Below are 16,725 nucleotides of genomic sequence, written 5' to 3' on the forward strand. Positions count from 1 at the left end.
GGCAATCCACTCCAGTATTTCTTGCCTGGAGAATCCCATGGACAGAGAAGTCTGGAGGGCTACAGTCCACGGGGCTGCAAAAGAGTTGGACATGACTTAACAACGGAACAGCAACAACAGTGATCAGAGGTGAAAATCACTAAATAAAACATAAATCTCCTCACTGCTACTCCCTCGATTTGGGCTGAGTAGGAAGCATCAAAGGCCAAGACTTGCAAATGCCTGTGGCGTGCCCATGTGGGATGCCCTGCCAGCTCTCTCTCAGGACAGAGTGGGGGCATGGAGGGCTACACAGAGGCCACACAGCCCCCCTCCAGCACAGGGAAGTAAGGAAAAGGGACAGACACACAAATACACGTCAGTCTCAAATTGAGACTGATAGCAGGTGAGCACCCACACAGCGAACCCCTCCATGTGGCATCTTCATCTGAACATGCAAAGGGGAGGAAGGCAAAGGCAGAGGCTGGCAGAGAGCAGCACGAGGACAGGACGGCTATCTTTCTTCCTTCTTTTTGGTTCAATGATGCAGTGAGGGGGTATTTCCTTACCAAAACCAATTCACATTAAAATTCACAGAGAACACTCGGGATCCAGGCATACAAGTGACTCTGCTAGCTTACTGAGGGCAGCTGACAATCGCTCAAGGTGGAACGGATCTTTAAAATCACGACTAGGTGTTCGTAAGCCTTGCCCAAACTGCAAAGATGTGGGAAGAAGGAATACAGATTTGGGACAGTGGTGATGCCTGAGGCAAGAGGGACAGAAGGAACAGGATCAGTCAGCTGCAGCTCTATTAACTCCCTACTTAAGGAAAAAAAAGACACAGGAAGAAAAAGCCCAGAACACCTATGACAGGGCTGCGGTCTCAGCTGTTGGCAACAGAAGGCTTTGTTACTCTCTGCATGTCTGCAATTTTAGGCAGTAAAAACAGTTTAAAGGAAGGAAATAACAACAAATATATAAGTAGATCCCACCTATAGCTCTCAAGAGGTAAACCGGAGTGCTTAATAAGAGATCTTTCTTTCCTTGCGAAGACGACAAATTTTTAAAAATCAGGCAAGCCAGTGGCAAATTGTGATTTCAGTTCAGTCGCTCAGTCATATCTAACTCTTTTCGACCCCATGGACTGCAGCACGCCAGGCTTCCCTGTCCATCACCAACTCCTGGAGTTTACTCAAACTCATGTCCATCGAATCAGTGATGCACCCAACCATCTCATCCTCTGTCGTCCCCTTCTCCTCTTGCCCTCAATCTTTCCCAGCATCAGGGTCTTTTCAAATGAGTCAGTTCTTTGCATCAGGTGGTCAAAGTATTGGAGTTTCAGCTTTAGCATCAGTCCTTCCAATGAATATTCAGGAATGATTCTGGCTTACAGGTTTATAATCTGCACTCTTTTTATAGCAATTCTACTAAAATAAAATTCTAACCCTAAGAACCATGCAGAACGATTCTGCAGCCCTGGGGAGCTTGTCCCTCAGGAAGAGGGCGCCTCTGGGTGGAAGGACCAGTCAGGGTGAGGAGGCCCCACCTTCACACCTCAGAGCGCCGAGGACCAAGCCATGAGTGAACCGCTCTAGGGAGAGGCCATGGGCCACCCGCAGGCCCTCTGAATGAGGCAGGATTGGGGGCTGGCAGAGGAGGGCACTGCTGAGACTGCCCTCAGTTTAATGTCTGCACACTGATGACACAACACCCCAGTCAGTGTTAAGTCACCAGTGCACCTGCCGTTCACAAAGATGACGGAGTGGGGGACGTAGGGAGAGCTCCTAACCCCTGTCCTTCTTCTGGAAAAGTCTGACTGCACCACTATAGGCTGCAGACCACCCCCAAGTCCTTTTCTCTCTGGCTGCTCAGCTGGTGGGCACTTTTCCTACCAAGGAGTGATGAGAGGAGGGAAAAGCCATTCCAAGAAGGCATCCCCCTTGGACCAGAGTGACCCTCCCAGCCTGGAAATCTGTGCACAGCACAGGCAGAAGAAGAGCCTGTTCCGCCTGCTGGGCTCCCGTTTCTCCCCGTCAGCTTGAAAGCGGTGCTCTCCAACCTGAGGATCAAGTTCACTCAGTTGCACAGAATGCTAATGGCTCCCCTAAGCCCTAGTTTATGCAGAATTTGTTCTTGGTCTCAGCTGATTCCCTCTCAAGCTCCTTGGTTAAGAGATTTCAGAATGATGGGAGGTTTCACTGACTGGGCAAACTTTATCCTTCTCAATAATTAAATTTACAGACCCTGAGACTCAGTTCATTTTTCAACATAAAATTTACATCCCGACACTTATTAAATATTGACACTGCTCTCCCTTCAACGGACGGCACAGCCATCTTCTAAGAGTCAAGTCTGGGGGCCTCCTTCTGCTTAGGGCTGCTCTGTGAGCGGCATGTTGCTTAGTGAACTGGGGGAATCGTCATCAGGAATTCATGGCATGTGCACAGGGGAAAGTGAAATGAGCATTATGACTGGCATGTCACCACGCTATGCGCCCAGTTACGTAAACACTCTGGGTGCTCAGCCAGGGCTGCACGTCCTCCTAATCACGCGGGGACCCGAGAGATGGGGCCTGTCAGAGACACTCACCAGGAACAGCTCTCCTCCTGACAGCCAGGCTCACGGGCTCATCGGACTTGGGCAACCTTTGGCTGCCTCGGACCTTGGCGTCCGACCTCGGATGTGTGATTTACAGGCTGTGAGGCCAGAAGTGACACCTGCCCAGCAACTCCCAAGCTCCTCAAACACCAGCAGGAAGGCAGTCCTCACTAATAATTCCCCCTGGTCTCCTGGACTAGGGAAGGTCAGCTTGGTTCAGCAGGCTTTTCACCAGGTGCCTGCACCTGCTGAGCCAGTGTCAGGGCGGGCAGGTCTTAAAGACATGAGAGGTGATACAGGTGGTGCCCCGTCATGCCACCTCTGCTAAAGCTAGGCCCAGATTCTGCTCCTGTCAACCCCAAATCTTTGACTTCAGCAGCCCGTGAAAATAAACGCCAACTGGGCGGCTCTTTGAAGAAAGGCAGGAAAAACACTTACCGAGGGCTGTGAGGAGCTATGGGGCTTGGCAGTGGCGTCCCGCCAAGTAAGAAAGATAGAGACACAAATAACCAAACAAGGGGAGAAGGACGGGGGTGGGTGGTGGAGGAGGAACAGCAGCCTTTAATTCCGCTTTAACTCTGCTGGCAGAGAGTTCCAGGCTTTAAGAAAGCATCAAGAACAAAAACCAAACCCCAGGGAATCTAGAGACTGTTAAACCTCGCAGGACACCCAGGAAACAACAATGGCTGTTTGGTATGGCCCTTCCAAGAGGCTCGCCTGAGACTCCCGGAGTCCTGGGCTCTGGGGCCCGAGGCTGACGGACCAGCCACAAGGGCTGCTGAAACCAGAGCCAAGAGGGTGGAGGCAGAAAGAAATCCTGTGGGGCCTGAGAGAAGAATCTTCTAAAAATTCAGTTGTTTCCTAAAGATTAGCTAATTTGAAAATAAGAATTAGACTTATTCAACCCTGGCCTATTCCTCCCACCAAACTTTAAATTTTCCCCTTCGAAATCCAAAAAGGATTGCATCAAAGCTCTGCTATGCGAGCTGCGTTTTTCAGTGCCGAGCCACGTTGTCCCATGTGCCGCTGTAATACCTCCCCCTCCCTCCGACTTTGAGGCTGTTCCACTCATTCCAGGAATACGACCCCACCCAACAGAGTCCCCTCGAGTGTGACCTGATGACCCCATGGGCTGAGAAGTCTCCAGGTGCTGGGACAGCTGAACGGAGAGTCTTTGCTGGGGGCGGGGCAGAGGAGGGGAGGGGGGGTCAAGAAACCTAGGACATACTCATGAGCTGCCCAGTAATGGACACTGCCTGGTCAGCTCCCCGTGGACTACCTGGAATGAAAGGAACCCACCTGGCACACACCAGCTTCCAGACAGGGAGCTGGGCTTCCTCGTTAGATGAATGCTACAGATCATGTATCCACGCAGGCCTTGCTCTCTCCCCCGCTTTAACAATATTTCAGACCAACCCCCAGCTAATGAGTTGTCAAACTAGATCATGCCTGCCCTGCATCTGTTCCAAGGATGCTGATTAAATAACTCCAGGGAAAAGAAACCATTATCCTGTTCAGTACAGACCTTGCCTGATTACTGCGGTGCAGCATAGCTCGCCCTGGGTAAACAGCACAGATGGGAAGCAAGCTGTCAGCTCCAGGAAATCACCTCCCCGCCATGGGTGGTGCACTCTGTTCTAATTCACTGAAAAGGCTCCCCTGTGGCCTGAAGGCAAAGTTGCAAAGGGCCTAGCACCCTGGAATATATCCGCAGAATGGAAGGACCTGGCTCCACAGCTGGGCTGAGAACAATGGCCTGCAAAGCATGCTGATGAGGCTGCACTCTGGGCGCCCGTCAACAGCAGCCTATGCTGTTTGTCGTACAGACAGACTCTGGTGCTGGTGTAAAGACATGGGCAGTGACGGAAAGGATCAGAAAAACATCAGATGAGAACACTGAAAAAAGACATGTACTGTGCGTCTATATGATACAAATGAATGTGTGAGAATAGCCACGAAAATGCTAGCAAGATTAAGAAAAGGGGACTAGGAACTTCCCTGGTTGGTCCAGTGGTTAAGACTCTGCTTTCCAATGCAGGGGGCATGGGTTTGATCCCTGGTCAGGGAATTAAGATCCCTGCTTGCCACCGAAGTTTGGCCAAAAAAAAAGGACTAGCCCTACCAGATATTAAAATATATTTTAAAGTTGTACAATTAAAAAGTCTGGTATTGGTATATGAAGAGACAGACCAATGAAAGAGAATATACCTAAATGCAAATGTAAATTTGGTATACTTCAAATGTATAAGAAAAGATTAATTTAGGAAGCACAGGTATAGTAAACATAATGAGATATCATCTTTACCAGTCAGTGATAGGTTTTTGCAAGTCTGAGAACAGACTGCTAAGGAGGGGAAAGGGAACACACTCTCACAACACTGCTGGTGAGAAAACACATCTGCACAATTCCTAAAGAAAGTAATCTGGCACCATCTGCAAAGCATGCTGATGAGGCCGCACTCTGGGTTTTAGATATGTATAACCTTCAATCAGTTCTAGCAACTTATCTTGCATAACTTGGACTGTACACAAAGAAGTATGTGCAGTATAATTTCAAAATGCTGGTCATGACCTACCAGTGGGGTCTACGGAATAAATTTAGTGGATTATGCCCATAATGTTTTTAAATGAAACAGAACAGAATGGTATACAAAATATCAGAGTGCATTACATACAGTAAGAGTAATGAGTAGGATTTCCTGAACCTTCTGTTACTACTGTATATATGGGATGGTGGTGTAAAGCTCTTTTTTTTTTCATACAGTGGGCCAAGATTTTTTTTTAAAGGCTTGAAATCCACCTCAAAATGGCATTATAATAGCAAAAGACTGGAAACGGCCCAAAAATTGGCCAATAGGGAACTGCTTAAAAAAAATCCATACTATGTAGTCATTAAGAAGAATGAGGCAGCTCTGAATGTGCTGCCATAAGACAATCTCCAAAATATATTATTAGATTGGAAAAGCAAGATGTGGAACAGTGTAGATTATGTATCACTTGTGTTTCTTAAAAAGTATAAACAAGTATACACAGAGGAACTATGGGAGAAACTGGTCACAGTAGTTGCCTCCGGGCAGGGGAACTGAATTAGGGGACAGAATTGTGTTTCATGGCAATTGATTTTCTTTTTTTAAACCATATGCACGCAATACATGTTATTAAAAAATACATACACCATCTGGACCCATGCCTACAATCCACCTATCTATACCCTCGATGACAGCATGAAGCAGACAGTGGAATCTGAGCCTGGTTCCATTGATGACTCACTATGTGATCTTCAATAAAGAAATTTTATCCCTCTAAACCTTCACTGGGGGCTTCCCTGACAGTTCAGTTGGTAAAGAATCCGCCTGTAATGCAGGAGACCCCAGTTCGATTCCTGGGTCAGGAAGATCAGCTGGAGAAGGGATAGGTTACCCACTTCAATATTTTTGGGCTTCCCTTGTGGCTCAGCTGATAAAGAATCTGCCTGTAATGCGGGAGACCTGCGTTCAATCCCTGGATTGGGAAGCTCCCCTGGAGAAGGGAAAGGCTACCCATGCCAGTATTCTGGCCTGGAGAATTTCAAGGACTGTCTAGTCCTTGGGGTCGCAAAGAGTCAGACACAACTAAGTGACTTTCACTTTCAAAAATTCATTTCCTTAATGCAAAAATGTAGATAAAAGCACTATCTGTCCTGAGGACTAAGGTGAGGTTTAAAAGAATAGTAGGAACTCAGTAAATGTAAATTTCTCCTTTCCCTTCATGGACTCTTAATGACTGTTTATGGGAAGATCAAGAAACCATATATATCAACTCCTTTACAAAACTATAGCTCAGGTTTGGAAATATATAGGTATAATGTGATCCCATCTTTATTTAAAAATATTACATACACACGTGATTTTATCAACAGGAAGAAGGCCACGTACCACACTTGTTTTGGAGAGGTACTATTAAGGTGATCTTTCACTTTAAAAATAACCATCCATTGTGTGAATTCTCACTAAGGATAAATTACTATAACAAGAGATTTTCTAAGAAGGGAGAGTCTTAATGTAAGAAGTATGTCCACAACCCAACAGTCCACCTGTCTTATGAAACTGCTGACCATACCACTCCAGGAGGACAATGAAAGAACATCACGCTGCGGACCTCTAACTGCACACGACTGCTCCTCCACAGAGGGTCTTTGACCAGGTTAGTGGGATGATGCCTGCTGTTTCAAACATCTTGCTTTGCTGCAAGAACTTAGCAGCCCAGCAGCAGGTTCTCTGGCCCCCATCCAGGCCCATCGGTACCCCTGCCTAGGGCCGCCTACCTTGCCATCAGAAGCAGTGTTGATGCGGTAGTGGTATACCCTTCCTTCGTATCTCAGTGAGATGGACCTCTGCCCAGGACTACTCTCGCTCTCCCGAACCAAGAAGCTGCCGTTGATCCCGCTGCTCAGAAGGTACTCAGCGGCGTTGCGGGACACAGGCCCGTGGTACCAGGAGTGCTTCTCCAGGCTGTTGACCGGTGTGATGTAGTTGCTTGGGACCCAGCCTTGGCCATTTTTGGTTTGGGCTTCACACCACTCCCCATTGTGATTGTAGCCTAAGACCCGGAGCTTTTCACCTTAGAAGAAAAGAACCCGAACCGGACTTGTCAGGTTTAAAAGCTAACACGTTCATTCTCATTCACTCTTCTGTGATTACTAAAAAAAAAAAACAAAAAACAAACCAAAAAAACCCTCCAAATTCCTAAATACCTACTTCATTTTAGCATTTTAGCAGGTCCACATAAATAGATGCACTTAGAACTGCATGAGTATGCAGTTTCCCGTTGACAGTGAATATGTAGATAAATACATAGGCACAGTTTTTATAAATCTATTATTCAAGTGCCCTAGTTTCTAATATAAGGAAGCTTTTTGTAGAAAAATACTTTTTCTTAAAAAAAAAAAAAAAGTGTTTTCAGTGTTTGGTCCAGATGTCTTTTTCAATACAAAATAGAGAAAGCTCTGCTTTTGCTAAGAACTATTCAAGAACTTTTCTCCTGAAGGAAAAGTGACTCTCATAAAGATGCTCCTAGTTTTTCTGGCTCTCTCTGCACTCCAAACCGCTCTTTCAACAAGCACAGGTGGGGCCAGTCAAGCCACATTCCCCCATCTCTGTCTCCTGCAACCAGCAGCAGCTGCCCCACAGCTCCTTTACCTTTAGTTATGCTTAAAGTGTTATCCCCACTGGCCACAAAGTCATACAGTGCAACGAAAAGGTTGGGGTCATTTTCACTGGGACCAGCAAGAAGGTTTTCCTTAGAGTTCCAACGAGCTGCTTCGCTCAGACCTTGGGGCTCAAAGTCAGATGCTACTGGCCTCTGAAGGGCTTCTGGAAGAGAAAGAGAAGAAATGGAAAAGAGTTTCATTCTCAGGAGCAAAATCTGTGTTTCGAACATTATACGTTCCTGGTTTACTTTTACTTCTTAATATGTGTACATACTACTTACTCACAAAAAAGGGGGTTAAAAAATGAGACTCTTCTATTTCCAAATCTTGTGAAAAACCATAAGCATTTACACTCCTGAGAGGTAACTACTTACTGTTGCCAAACGGTTTAAATTTTAAGTTCTTTAACTCAAAATGAATTATATGAGAAAGAGACGGTCCACCCGCACACCTCTTTGCCATTGGTAATTTATGTTATAATACAGAGCAAAAGGTTCTTGCTTTAAAATGTTTTCAAATGTACCAATGTTAACATACATACATAATTTAAAAATCAAATAGCGTTGAGGGACTTATAATGAAGGACAAACATTTTCCATCCCACTCTTCTGTTACCCAGAGGTAACAGTTGCCTTATTTTGGTGATCGCCTCCATCTCTCTAAACACAAACTATCCTATCATTACAACTGCCCTTCCCTCTCCCACACCAGGCTCAACTACTTACCTTTCTATTTTCAGTAACAGACTTCCACTTTAATTTCCTGTTCTCCCTGCTAGAGTCAGTATCTCTCAATGATTTACCTCACAAGATAAGGATATTAACTTCCTACCCTTCCGTCTACCTACCCCTGCTTCCCCACATACATACTCCAAGTAGGCCTTCTTTTCATTTTCTTTTACTTTGTGTAAAAGTTCTGTTCTTCTATTTTGTCATAACAAAGTCTTCCATTTTTGTCTATGCTGCTGCTAAGTCACTTCAGTCGTGTCCGACTCTGTGTGAGCCCATAGATGGCAGCCCACCAGGGGTTCTCCAGGCAAGAACACTAGAGTGGGTTGCCATTTCCTTCTCCAATGCATGAAAGTGAAACGTGAAAGCGAAGTCGCTCAGTCGTGTCCTACTCTTTGTGACCCCATGGACTGCAGCCTACCAGGCTCCTCCGTCCATGAGATTTTCCAGGCTAAGAGTACTGGAGTGGGGTGCCATCGCCAAAGTATATTCTAAAAGTTGAAAACCAATCAACATCTTTTATGTTAGGAACGTGTGATTATTACCCACTAAGGGGTTAAACACAGTTCAGTATTTTTTCCTGAAGTGTCTTCGATTTGTTTTTTCTTCGAACTCTCTTCAAACTCTCCACAGGTTCTTTCAAGGCAGCAAATCTACTCCAAGTAGATCTTTGCAGTTGTAGAATATTATGGGGTGAAATCCGAATGCTCATTTAAGGACACTACAGTAAGAAATCAAACTTTTAAAAAGGAGGAAAGTGGGAAATTCTGATTTTTATGCCAAAACACAAAAGCAAGAAAACAAAATTGTTTCCGTTTTTCCCTTTTTTATGGGAAACATGTTTTCTTGGGGAATGACACCTATCTCAGGGGTGGGCATGATTTTCCAGTAGTCACTTCAAAGGACACACTAGAGGCACCTAAAGTATCTGGGAGACTAGGCTAACCTTCCAGAAACACAGCTGGAAAACTTTCAGAAACAAACACTCTTAAACAATCTCTTTGAAATAAACCAATAGAACATAAATAAGAAGCCTTTTCTACCCTAGTTTTGTATTACTGACCACAGTGAATCTTCAGGAATTGTTTTTCTAAAGAGTAAGTCCCAAATTACGTCACCACTGCGCTTGGTATTTCATCCTGTGAATCATGAAGGCAAAGAGAATTTCAAGGAAGAGGGTCTTGTGACACTATCATTTCCTAGAATGTGCAAAAGGCTTAGTGAGATGTGTTAGGCCCTGTTCTCTGAGTACTTACAGTATACATAGCTCTAAAAGCATATCTAGTGCCATCATGACCAGAGGCTGACCAATCAACCAAAAAAGCTGGTTACAGCAGGGAATTCATGAAAATTAAAACATGAGATCCTCTAGCCCCGCCTGAATGTACACTGATTTGCTAGTCTTGACGACAGGGCCGAGGACTGACCTGAGCGTGGGTGTGTGATTAGAGTTGGATGCTGTCTTACCATCCACCCATGATGCCTCATCTCAGTTCCAGCTCTACATTCCTGCAGGTGGAGGAAGAGGGTGGGCCACTCGCTATAAAATCCCAGGACAATCCCTTCCAACTGTTCACAGTTGTGTCACTCACACCTAGTCCTGAAACAATTTTTTTAAAAGACACCTGCATTTATAGAGTCTCTCTAAAGCACTGACCTAAATTTTCATAGACAAATCTCTTCACATTTGGATTTCACTGGTTTCATATGAACCGAGTAATAAAACCAGAATATCTGAAAAAAAGGGGTGTGGGAAGAAACACAAGTGGCTCTGGGTGTGCTTGTGACTCAGAGGGTGGGAGCAGAATGTGGCAGAGGAGCGGCTGCTCGACTCTGTGGGCACCAGAGAGGCGTGTGTTTTGAAGGGAGCCAGGCCGTTCCGCGCTGCAGAGAGTCAGTTAAGTGAAACTAAGTCAAAAGAGTGTCTATGGTCGTTTATTAAGCAGACTTATTAGGCAAAGGAACCTTAACATAAAAGAACTCTTGAAAATCGAAAGGGAAAAGATAAAACCCTCCTCCATTGAAAAATGGAGAAGGAAACGGCAACCCACTCCAGTATTCTTGCCTGGAGAATTCCACGGACAGAGGAGCCTGGTGAGCCGCAGTCCATGGGGTCACAAAGAGTCGGAAGTGACTGAGTGACTAACATACACACTCCCACTAAACCAAAACTATGAATAAGCAATGCACAGAAAATTTAAATTACTACTAAACAAGGAGAGCATGTTAACCTTTCTTGTAATCAAAGAAAGGCAAATTCTCTGTCAAGTTGGGCAGGGACATTTTCTTGAGGCTAACAGTATAAAACTTCAATGCAATGGGCATTCTCATACAGTGCTAGTAGTTGATGTAGACACTGCTGGAACATTTTAGGAGAAAAACTGGAAACAGGAGCTGAACTGAGTCTTTGAGGAGTTCCATCACCTTAGATACACCTCGAGGAATTTATCCCAGGAGACCCAAACAATGATTTGTATATGCTCAGTCACTCAGCTGTGTTGACTCTCTGAGACCCCACTGACTGCAGCCCGTAAGGCACCTCTGTCCATGGAATTTTCCAGGCAAAAATACTGGACTGGGTTGCCATTTCCTTCTCCAATGACTTATATGTACTGATTTTTAAAATAACAGCACCAAAAAGGAAAAGCACAAAATATTTATCCATTAAGATAGGTTAGTTTGTCGTCCATCCATAAAAAAGAATATAGTCATAATGTCATTCAAAATATTTTTGGAAAAACATATCTAGCAACTTGGAAACATATTATAACAATCCATAATTTTATAAAAATTGAAAAAAGTCCAGAAGGAACTATACACCAAAATGTGAATAGTAGTTAATGCATGGTAGTTGTCAACAGTACCATTAACAGTAGTTTAACACAGGGTGGTGGGATTACAAACATTTTAAGTTTTCTTTTTTCTTTTCTATATCCTGGCATACTTCTCATCGTGAATGTGAATTGTTTCTATAACCAGAGAACAATTACAAGAATAGAAAAACGGTCATGAAGAAGCCAGCTGACGCTTATATAATTGATCATCTAACATGAAAAAGTACACAGGGGGAGGAGGGACTCTTTTCTCTTCGTCCTGAAAAAGTCCATGTGCCTTTCCCTGCAGGATCCCAACCTCGTGGGCGTGAGCACACGGCTCTGGCAGACCAGGGCTACACAGGAAATTAAACCAGAGTCATGAATACAGAAATGCTTTTCTTCTCAAAGGCCATCTGACCTCTTCTATCAAACATTCTGCAGCATCTGGATTTGATCAAAGTTACATAATCGGGGGAAGTGGCCTGGAAAACACCTGGAATGGGCAGAACCCAGACACCAGCCCGGGGGTGACTATCGATTTAAAGTGTGGATTATTAAAGGGGGACTGTCCCTCACATGGAGACAGATGCTGAGAACTTCATGTGAGGGGATGAGGCCTCTCTGTCAGGAAGGAAAGGGCCTCCCACTGCTTTTTGATTCAACAGGACGTCAGGAAATCCAAGGCAGCCTCTCGATTTTCCTCTCCAGTTCTTGCTCCATTCCACAAATTAATGGCCAAAGCCCAAAGGGAAGTATTGCTCATGCATGCCTCTGGATCGAGACGCTGAAGTGCAGCCACAGTCCAACACCAAAACCTTCCAGTCAATTCCCAATCCAGGCTGATGTCAAAATTGACTCACGACGAATAAATGCCAAGTTCCTTGCTTCATTTCATAGTGAACGATGCTCGTCAACCTTAAAAATCATCACAGCTTACAAGGCCCAAGTTGCAGAATGTACTTAAATCTTTCTTGACTAATACATGAACTTCCTGCCAGTCCCCGGATGGACCCTTAAAGGAGCTCAAAGGATTCATTAAAAAAACGATGCCCAAAATAGCTCCCCTCTTCTGCCAACGGATAAAGAAATCCTTGCATCTATTCTTCTTAAAAATGTTAGTTTAACATTTTCTGCGCCATCCTGAGTCATAGCTTTAAAATATTTAACATTTTTATCTTCAAGAATGCCTCTCACCTCATTGGAAATCTTTTTGTTATTACCATATCCGTCATGAAAAGGTTTCCACTCACCCACAAAACTCAGGAAAAGTCATTAATTAGCCAGTTGAACACCAAGAATGGTGCTATCTAAACGTGCTCCGAAGTTATGGCTCCAACGTGACAACAAACTGAGAAGTCTGTAAGAATGGTGCCGTAGAATTCACTGGAGCTGTGAGTGATTAACTTACTTGGACAGCATTCGAAGAAAAGCGCTTGGGTCTTTAAAGTATAATTTAAAGATCATTTTATACAAAATAATTATTTCTTAAAAGTTGTGAGTCACTGATCAAAAATGTTTACAAAAGATTCTCCCATATGGCATGTCTGGTCTAGACTCTCAAGGGCTGCTGCTAAAGCTGCCACTGCCAAGGAGGAGGGGAACAGGGTACTTCAGTCCCAAAGCGGGAGGGGATGGGAGTGGTGGGGAGGAGGTGGGAGGGATACAAGTGAGGAAGGGGTGAAGGGGAGGGAAAGGGAGGCTTCACCTCCAGGAAAGCTTCCCACCTTCTTGTTGGTGATTGTACAAGTTCACGGTTCCTGCCGGAGTCAGATAGCCAGGCTATGTGGCAGTCATTACTGTCCACCTCGTGGCTCTTGGCAGGGGGGGGTGGGGGGGGGGTGGAGGGGAAAGGGAGGAGGGGAGAGAGGACAGGGCATGTCACACGTGATAAACACCCCCTTCACTTTTGGTCACATTCCATTATTTAAATCCTGGTCGCTTTAGTCTTATTTCCTTTGTGGCCCCTTCAATATGATCCTCCAGTTCAAGGAATCTCTGTAATTTAAAAATCTATAAAACAGATCCTTCAAAAAAGAGGGACGGCTTCGTGTTTTATTTCACACTCGGTTCCAACCGATGAGATCATGCTCAGACTATTCTCAAGTCAGTTTATAACAGTCTGATACAACTTTTTATAATATAAGCCTAGAGGAAAAGGATGATTTCCCACAATCTGAACTCGATGAAAGTAATTTTATCTACATTCTACATGGTCCTTTATTTTGTAATTTACACCCTCACCCAGAGCAGTTAAACCTAAAAAACAAGTTTAGCTGAATAAGGCTTGGCATTAACTTTACACTCTGAACACAATGTGCCCCCAAAACACTGTGTCAGCTGCTGGGGAGCAAGGGTAGGGCAATGAGGTAAGGATGCAAGGAACACAGCCTCTGCTCCTTGATGGAGAAACAACCGTTCAGGGAAATGTACATACCCTCAAAGCAAAAAGTCTAACAGAAGACAAGCGCTGTCCTGTGGATTAATTTTTAAGGACACAGACATGGACTACCAGGAGTTGTGAAGTGGGGAGAACTCAGCAGGGTTAGGAAGGAAGTAGACTCTGAATGAGAGCATGCCCAGCAAGAGAAGCCTGCTTAACACAGGGACCCAAGGTCAGCCTGACACATCAAGCCTACTCAGGGAGGGGGCTTCACCTCTGCTGTGCTGTGAGCCCTCTGCTGATGCCCAGGAACTCCTCAGAATAAAGTCTGCAAACACATTAAATAAACATGGAGCAATGAAGAGAACAACTGTACTCAAACAGTCCTCAAAGTATCTTTTGAAAGTAATCTGTAATACAGTGTTTCTTTACTATGCATTAAATATACGCTCCTTTATTAACACATTAAATTGCAAGCTCCAGCAGTAGCTGTCCTTTCAAAGCAGCGATGAATTTAGGTAATAATCACAATTGTTATATGATATGAAAATATCTGAGCTCTACTGCTGGCAAAGTCACAAGCACTGCTAATATTACTGTGGTTTGTTATATACGTTTGTAAAAAGAAAAAGATAAAACACTAATTTTCAGTTAGCACTTAGTGAAATAAAGTCTTAAATACTGTTCTATCCAAGGACATGGAGCCTCTGAATGTCATCCCAGACCCCAAGGGCCTTGCAGGTTCATGTCTACTGACATAGTTCAGCAGAACCCAGCAACCGGACAAGAGACAGGCCTAGAAAGGGGGTCGCTGTAAGTTCCTGTGAAGTCCAGATTATGCAAGTTTCTTTCTTTTTAAGTAAAAAGAACTAATAATTTTCTTTCCATTACTTCCCATTTAGGGGTGTTATAGGCAATAAATTAGATGGGCTTCCAGAGAAATCCCTTTTAAAAAATTAAAAAAGTTTTTTTAACAAGTTACTTAAATTGGCCCAAGGTGTAACTATTGCTGAGAACCTTTTTATATTGTGATACTCCTAGGCAGTCAATTTTAGAAAACAGAATTTTCCATCCTAACCTCTGTCCAGATAGGCAGTTCGGATACTAACTCTTCTGAAGATACACAGTCCCGTCCCCCTTGGCTCAACCAGAAAGTAAAAACAAAACAACGGAATTTCGTGTCACTTTCTAAGAATCTACTGTCAATGAAGTCTATGATGGCTAAAAATGGAGTACAAGGACCGACATATAAGACTTTACTACCTTCACGTCATTCTGAACTCAACATTCACACCCCTCTCCCTCTCAATCCAGTCAGCGCACACCCACAGCCTGGCCACTTTTCCTCCCAAATCTCTCAGCAAGCCTGTACTTTCCACACCCTCGACTGGTTCCCAGCTTTGATCCGACCCCTCGTTCCACCTCCGCACTGCCACCAGAGCGGTCTTCCTAAAAAAAGGCAGATCTGACCCAAGTCGCTCTTCTGTTAAAATCCACCAAGATGGCCGCCGGCCAAGAAGCCGAAGAGAAAGCTTGGGAGGCGGCCCTACCTGTGGGCCTCGGTCACGTTTACTGGCGCGGTCAGCTGAGGCGATGTGAGGAACAGGGCTATCCTGTGCCTCACGGGGAAGCTGGCAGTTGGCCCGACAATGTAGGAGACACTGTTCCCCCAGACACCGGCGGGGGCTGTTGCTGCCGCCACCTCTGCGGGAGGAGCCCGAGCTCCAGAAGGCCCATCTCCCCCGCAGGACGCTTGCTCTTCCTTCAGCCTCCTCCCATATGCCCCTGTGGGCTCCCCATTGCTGCCTCAGCGGTGAGCACCTTGGCCAGGGCCAGTCACTGCCCCTGGAATGCCTAGCCCCTCCTCATCCTCCCGCCGCACCATCTCCAGGAAACCTCTGACTGGTCCTTCTGCCCCCCCACCCCTCACCTCTGGCTGATTACTTCCGGTTCGCCTCACACTCGGGAAGGACCTGATGTCCGTAAGGGCGCCGTGAGGAATCTGCCCCCATGTCCCTCGTGGGACACTAAGCCTGGGCTCCAGGGTGGACAAGGCTTGTTCAAATCACAGCCCACCATGTCTTTAAGATATTAATTTCTGAGCCTCATTTTCTCAACTGCACAATGGCTTCAAAACCGAGTCGGGCCGTCAGGCGGGGTCAAGGCATAGTTGCTGGTGGAGACGTTCTCCGCACCGATGCGGGCATGGAGCCTGGCACCAGGGCACCGCAACAAAGGGTAATCATCCCTTCTCTTATTATTGTTACCACAATAATGTAAATTCCTCTGGGGCAGAGATGGAGCGTTCTTCTCACAGTCTTCAGTTTCCCTGCCTAATACAATATATGACTCAGCCCTGCTCAGGGTTTCTTAGAATGAACTCAGTTGTAAGAAAATCCTGCATTTGTCATGACTGAAGAGTGCACCTTAATGACCTGTCAACCTTAAGTAAGAACAGCAGAAGTGGCAGACGGGAAAGATGAGAAGCAAATGCAACCCAACCAGGAAAACTTAGCAAGATTTAGGAAATACAGTAACTTTTAAAATGGAATGTACACCACAGCCAAGAACCTAAAACAAGGTGTAGCATGAAAGTACCTTTCTCTGTGCTTTCAAAAGAAACAGGATTCATTACTGTCTCCTAACAGGCCGAGATGCCTCCACAGACTTCTTGTTTGTGAGGGAAGAAAGGGTTAGGACTGGTCCAGAGTCAAAGTGGCCACAGTGAGCCCACTAACCTTAAAAGCCTTTTTATTCTGTCACAGGCCGTTTGCAACAGACTGAAAGCCGCCGCCTCCTCTGCCTGCCAGGCTTGGAAGGGTATGTAAACCCTCATTTCGCATTTCCTATTTTCTGTTAGAGCATCATCAAGGCTCCTGGGTCACTTAGACCCAAGTGAAGTGAAGAGGCTGCCCAATGGAAGGCAATTTCCCTAGAACGTCGTCTCATCGGGCATTACTATTGGAATAACCTTAATTGGAGTCAATCCTAAAGGAAATCAACCCTGACTATTCACTGGAAGGACTGATACTG

General features: G+C 45.2%; 1 protein-coding gene across 2 annotated transcripts in view; it reads right to left on the reverse strand.

The window, feature by feature from the left end:
• ABL1 (ABL proto-oncogene 1, non-receptor tyrosine kinase) overlaps positions 1-16,725 on the reverse strand; it is a 138,834-nt gene that overhangs the window by 26,987 nt on the left and 95,122 nt on the right. For both annotated transcript variants that reach the window (XM_069582162.1, XM_069582163.1), the window contains exons 2-3: positions 7,758-7,931; positions 6,884-7,179 (exon numbers count right to left, since the gene is read on the reverse strand). In XM_069582162.1, coding sequence (XP_069438263.1) covers positions 6,884-7,179; positions 7,758-7,931 — 470 coding nt within the window. The remainder of the gene's footprint in view (positions 1-6,883; positions 7,180-7,757; positions 7,932-16,725) is intronic.

This window comes from Ovis canadensis, chromosome 3 (genome assembly GCF_042477335.2).
Source record: "Ovis canadensis isolate MfBH-ARS-UI-01 breed Bighorn chromosome 3, ARS-UI_OviCan_v2, whole genome shotgun sequence".
Lineage (NCBI taxonomy): Eukaryota > Metazoa > Chordata > Mammalia > Artiodactyla > Bovidae > Ovis > Ovis canadensis.